The sequence below is a fragment of the Glycine soja genome, chromosome 20 (genome assembly GCF_004193775.1).
Source record: "Glycine soja cultivar W05 chromosome 20, ASM419377v2, whole genome shotgun sequence".
Classification (NCBI taxonomy): domain Eukaryota; kingdom Viridiplantae; phylum Streptophyta; class Magnoliopsida; order Fabales; family Fabaceae; genus Glycine; species Glycine soja.
Genome location: NC_041021.1, coordinates 40,896,178 through 40,902,610, shown reverse-complemented (window position 1 = coordinate 40,902,610; position 6,433 = coordinate 40,896,178). Strand labels below are relative to the sequence as shown.

Sequence of the window (6,433 nt, the reverse complement as noted above, 5' to 3'; positions counted from 1 at the left end):
GAGGTTTTCCATAATCATTCACCTAACCATCTACTCCCACGAACACAAAATTTGATATCATCACAGAATCCAAATACAAATAACACACGGGGAATGAGTTATCACATTCTTAACTAATAGAGAGAAATAAGACAACATAGATATACATACCATATAATGAAATATAACTTACTTAAACATAGCTTACGTCATTCCATCACATGTCGCGTAACACCACGCCTCAACCCAACACACCTCATTTATTTTCTCATCATTCACATATACAAGGGTGAACCACAATATCATTCAACCAATCAATATCAATTAATACACAGTGTTATGCAACAAATATACTAAGACTCAATCCTATATGCAATGTGGTACCATGTCAGTGAAAAACCTCATCGACGCCTAGGAGTACATGACAAGACAAACCACATACTAGTAAGTCAGATCACTCTCACTAAGTAAAATCATAGGGAGACCAGTTAAGATCATACTGTTTCGCGATAATGCTCCAACTATGTGAGATCGACACAAACTTAAAGGAACATTCAAATTGGGTGTATTTACCTTCAAGGCCTAGACTCCGAAGAGTCTATTAGGGCATCTCTCTCTTGATTTAGGTCCAACCCAGAAAATATTTTAACACACAGACTCTATCTATGAATTGTACAAAACACACAACTCCTTGATTGTTCTCAAAATAATTTTATTTCTTCGTGCTTATGATTAAACTCGTCAGGTCCCCACAGTGGTTCCCATCACAATACTCGTCGCCTTTAAAAGGTCTTATAGTTGTGTGATTGTACGATTCCCAGCTCACAACTTAGTGCACACAACATCGCAATGCACATATATATTACAAGTTAATACATACTCAATTTATCACATACACTCAGTCTCGATCACAATGCTATAATCTCAATTTAACATTTTATCAGACCTCATGAATCATATACACTTTACTTATGAACTATATGCAATACACACAACTACTCAACTATTTTCAACATTAATTTAACTCGTCGCGCCTCAAAGTGATTCAACTCGTCGGGTTCCCACAGTGAATCCCATCACAATACTCGTCATGCAAAAACTCGTCTCCCTTAAAGGGTCTTACAATTGTGAGATTGCACAATTCAAAACTCACAGCTCAATACATATAACATTTCAATACACATGTATCTCATCATTCATTACAAGTTCAATTTGTCACTTACTCACAATTTGAATCACCATTTCATAATCTCAATATAACAATTTATACAAATTCTTCTCACAACATGGGAAGTAAAATCCCTCAAATAATTTCACACAATCATATTAAAATCAATGAATCAAAATCATAAGTAAAAAATACGAAAACACCAAGAGCACTCAAGTTTATCAATCAATTCGCATCAGAACATCAATTGGTTCATCAAACACAACAATATTGTATTTATAATCATAAAGGAAAATTATAATTCAATAAACATCTCAAAATAAATCTTAATTAAATCCTCTAAGGATCCCTACACATGTTCATTCTAACCTCAATTATGATAAATTCATCTCTTACATCTAAGCAGACTCACGTGTGTATTTCGACAGTAATAGCGACATCTCTAGCGGTTTCCTAATATTTCTCAAGTTTTTTCTTTGGTTGCTCTACTAGGGTTTCCAAGCGTTAAATAGAAGAAGAAGAGATTGAAGCTTTCATTCCACTGTCTACATACGATGAGTATTTATCCCTCCCCAAACATTATTTGAAAATCCCAACGGTTAATATTTGCACAAATTAATTGCGAACCTGGTGTCAAAATTTCATAAAGATCCAACGGTTAATGCTTCCAGGATTGTAGTTTTACTTAAACATGTTTGAGTGTATGCAACAAAAAAAAGTTATGATGCAAAGGTCATTTCTCTCAACTCAGACATTGTTTCGTAAATTACAACGGTGAGCATGTTTGAAAGAGTTCCAAATCTAGTGCTAAAATTTCACAATGATCCAACAGTTAACAAATATGAGATCATCATTTTAATGAGACATGTTTGGATGTATGCAGGAAAAAAGAAAGTTTTGGGAGAAAAAAAAGGAAAAATGAAATTTGAGAAGAGAAAACATAGGACCTAATATGTCTCTATTTATATCTAGAGTACTCCAAACTTATTATTTATTCTATTTATTTATTTTATAAAAAACTTTTATTTCTTATCAAATGAATAAATAAAATATTTTTTTTCTTTCAAACTATTATTTTAATTAATACATCTATTTCTCATTATTTATTTAATTATAAAAATCTCATCATTTTTCTAAAACTTTATTTATTTTTAAATAAAATCATTTTTAATTTATTTTATGAAAAAAATGAAGTGTTACACAGAGAGAATTCCTTCATTTTGAAATTTAAATGATCTCTTATATATATATATATGCTAATGATGTAATTAAGATATTTTGAAATACTTTGATGATTAGTATTTATGACCAATATCACTATTAGTTGATATTTTAGATAATATTTCAATGGTATGTGTTGTGCCATATGTGTGTATATATAGATAGATAGATAAAGAGAGAGAAAGAAATATTTTATATTTTTTTACAAATTATTTAATATAGGATAGACTAACTAGACTAAAAAAATTATTGTCTACGGTCATGTTCCATGGATCGTGACACTTACTAAAAATAAAAATTCTCTTTAATATTATTATCATTTTTCCTTCCAATCAAATTTAAAGTCTAATATGTTAATGTTAAGGGGGGCCCTCTTTTTGCCCTCTTTTTTCAACCAAGTTTCTTCCGGGCAATATGTAAAAAACACGTAAACAGTGGCAATGCTCACGGACCTTGTCAAAAGTTAAATGTTCAAATTCCAACTTGTGGAATATTATAAGTTTTAGTCATGAATGGACTGTACATATATACCTACCTTCAATTAATCTTCCCTTTATTATTTCTTAGTACCTTACTCCAGTAGGACAACTATGGCCATGGTTTCAAGAATGCCTATATTCCTTTGTATCCTTGTCATACTCATATCCATATCTCAATCTAACGCCCAACCAGGATTCTTATACCACTTCTGTATCAATGACAAGGGTAATTACAGTGCTAACAGCACCTACCAGAATAACCTCAACACCCTTTTGTCCAACCTCTCTTCCAACACACAGATTGACTATGGCTTCTACAATTTTTCTTATGGCCAAGAAAGTGACAGAGTAAACGCAATTGGGCTCTGCAGAGGAGATTTTAAGCCAGATGCTTGCCGCAGCTGTTTTAATGATTCCAAAGTGGTTCTCACGCAACTGTGTCCAAATCAGAAGGAGGCAATAGTGTGGTATGACAATTGCATGTTACGCTACTCCAATCGCTCAATATTTAACACCATGGAAGCCTCACCTAGTGCCTACATGTGGAACCCTGGTAACGCAACAGATGTTGATCAATTCAATCAAGTGCTGAGGACCTTGCTATATAGCCTCGTAAGCCAAGGTTCATCAGGGGACTCCCGGCATAAGTTTGCTGCAGCAAATGTTTCAGGACCAAGCTTTCAAACTATATATGGTCTTGTGCAGTGTACACCTGACTTGTCAGAACAAGAATGCACTTCATGCTTGGTTGATGCTATCTCAGAAATTCCACGATGTTGTGATAGCAAGAAAGGTGGTAGAGTTATGAGACCCAGCTGTAACTTCAGATATGAGACATACCCCTTTTACACTCCTACCAATGTCGCAATACCACAAGCACCAGCACCAAAGGTGTCTGCTTTTCCTCCTTCATCAACAGATACATTGTCCCCAGAAGGTAAACGTGAACTAGTAATTGCACTTAAAAGTAGTTTCTTCTTATGGATGTTTATAGGTAGAACCAACAAAATTGAAACACTTGTTGGTGGCAGCCTTTTCCTGGAACTAGTTAATTATTTTCAATCCTAGAAATATAATAATAAGATTGAAGTTCTGTTTTGGCAGGGAAGAGCAACACATCTCTAATTGTAATAGCAATAGTCGTGCCAATCATTGCCTTTGTCATACTAGTAATTCTTATACTCATCTATTTAAGAATGAGGAGGTCAAGGGAACACATCGAAGGTAAGCAAACATGGCATTCTCTTTTAATATGTTATTTGTCGATTTGGGCCTTCCCTGTGTGCCATGAAATTTATATGGCAAAACTCAAAATGTCTACTATGGTTGCTACCCACGAAATGACAAAATATGAATTTAGAGTAATCGAATAACTTCTAAGAGTTCTAGTTACTATAGAGTTAGCAGAATAATAGAATATGAAATATTTTTTCCACTATTATAAAAAAATGCATGGTTCTATCACAATCGGGAAATAGTAATGAAAGAAAAGTCAACTGCAACAAGCCTTTAAGTAAGTTTGCATATAATAAAGTGCAATTGGCAAGAGTAGATTTTTTTTTAAATGTGTTAAAATCAGCTTATTCTAAATAATTCACTGTACAATTTCTGATTTTCATAATGTAAATTGTTGAACTATAATAAATTGCATTTATATTATAAATTCTATCAAGTTCCTAAATAAAAGTTATTATAATCATAAATAAAGCAAATAAGCTATTTTAATCAGAAAATTTTCCAAAAAAGAACCAGAATTCCATTTTGTGAACTGACTGGTTGCAACTCATTCCCAGTTGAACTTGAAAATGATGATGAAATTAGATCAGCGGAGACATTGCAATTGGACTTCTCCACAATCGTGGCTGCTACCAACAACTTTTCTGATGCAAATGAGCTAGGACAAGGAGGATTTGGACCTGTTTATAAGGTAAATATAACTGTCACAAAAAAAGTGTATATCACATCTACAAAATGTGGTATAGCTGATATAGGCTGGTTGCCTCGACTTAGTTTCATCAAATTTGAATTTTCAGGGTACGCTCTCCAATGGAAAGGAAGTTGCAGTCAAAAGGTTGTCTAGGAATTCTCTCCAAGGTGACATAGAGTTTAAGAATGAAGTTCTATTAGTAGCCAAGCTTCAGCACAGAAATTTAGTTAAGCTACTAGGATTTTGTTTGGAAAGAAGTGAAAGGCTACTGGTGTATGAATTTGTCCCCAATAAAAGCCTTGATTTCTTCATATTTGGTTAGTCAAAACTTTCGGTTGATGAGAATGTACATCTGTTCTTCCATTTCTGTAACACAGTTCAGTGTCAAAACACTCTTATTTTGTATATAATATATCTTGGCTTTGGTTTTCAGATCAAAACAGACGAGCACAATTGGATTGGGAAAAGCGATACAAAATCATAGGAGGCATTGCTAGGGGCCTTGTATACCTTCATGAGGATTCACGATTGAGGATTATTCACCGTGATCTCAAAGCAAGCAACATTCTCTTGGATGCAGAGATGCATCCTAAGATATCAGATTTTGGTATGGCAAGATTATTTGAAGTGGATCAAACTCAGGGAAATACAAGTAGAATTGTTGGAACCTTGTAAGTGTTAAAATGTTCTATGGCAAATATGTTATACTAATCACTGTCTTCAATCATAAAAAATAAATAAAATATCTTCAAGATGATCTTTACAAAGTTGTTGATATTAGCATGTAATTGAGCTAATGAGCTCGCCCATGTTGATATGCAGTGGATATATGGCACCAGAGTATGCAATGCATGGACAATTCTCAGTGAAATCTGATGTTTTTAGTTTTGGTGTGCTGATTCTCGAGATTGTAAGTGGCCAGAAAAACAGTTGGGTATGTAAAGGGGAGAATGCAGGGGATCTACTAACCTTTGTAAGTAACAAACCTTCTTTCCATAACTTGTTTAGTTGTTTTCCTTTTCCTTAGAGGTTATGTCCAATTAGTTAAATATGAAATGTAAATTATAAGACTGAATCCGAATCAATGTTTCTATTATTGATCAAATGCTTGCAGACATGGCAAAACTGGAGGGGAGGGACAGCCTCAAACATTGTTGATCCCACAATTACTGATGGTTCGAGAAATGAAATAATGAGATGTATCCACATTGCGTTGCTTTGTGTTCAGGAAAATGTGGCTGATAGACCAACCATGGCTTCTGTTGTACTTATGCTTAACAGCTACTCTGTTACGCTTCCATTGCCCTCACAGCCTGCTTTCTTCATTGATAGTAGAAGTTTTCCAGCCATTCAATCAGAAGAGTATAATCCAATGGCAGCAGGAGCATCAGATGAATCAAATGCTCGATCTGTCCAAGAATCAATAAACGAGGCTTCCATTACTGAGCCATTTCCTCGCTAGAGTTTACTGAAAAAAGTGTCACCTTCAGACTTATAGTCACCAATTTTTGATTTCTTATTTCTCTTTTTAACTGTACCCAATACCCATAATAAACTTGATTTAAGATTCTCTTTTTTAATACTAGCTCAGTCGTATAACGAAAGTCATATAAAAGAGGAAGAAGGTTAAAAACAAGACACATTCATGTTACTAACTAT

At 34.0% G+C, this 6,433-nt stretch overlaps 1 protein-coding gene across 1 annotated transcript; it reads left to right on the top strand.

Annotated features, from left to right (window-relative positions):
- Nucleotides 1–2,902: 2,902 nt before the first annotated feature.
- LOC114402930 (putative receptor-like protein kinase At4g00960) lies at nt 2,903–6,354 on the top strand. The gene is made up of 7 exons (XM_028365631.1): nt 2,903–3,784; nt 3,952–4,071; nt 4,641–4,774; nt 4,881–5,091; nt 5,208–5,445; nt 5,597–5,747; nt 5,889–6,354. Exons 1-7 carry the CDS (start codon nt 2,959–2,961, stop codon nt 6,234–6,236), a joined length of 2,028 nt encoding a protein of 675 aa, XP_028221432.1. The 5' UTR covers nt 2,903–2,958; the 3' UTR covers nt 6,237–6,354.
- Nucleotides 6,355–6,433: the final 79 nt, after the last annotated feature.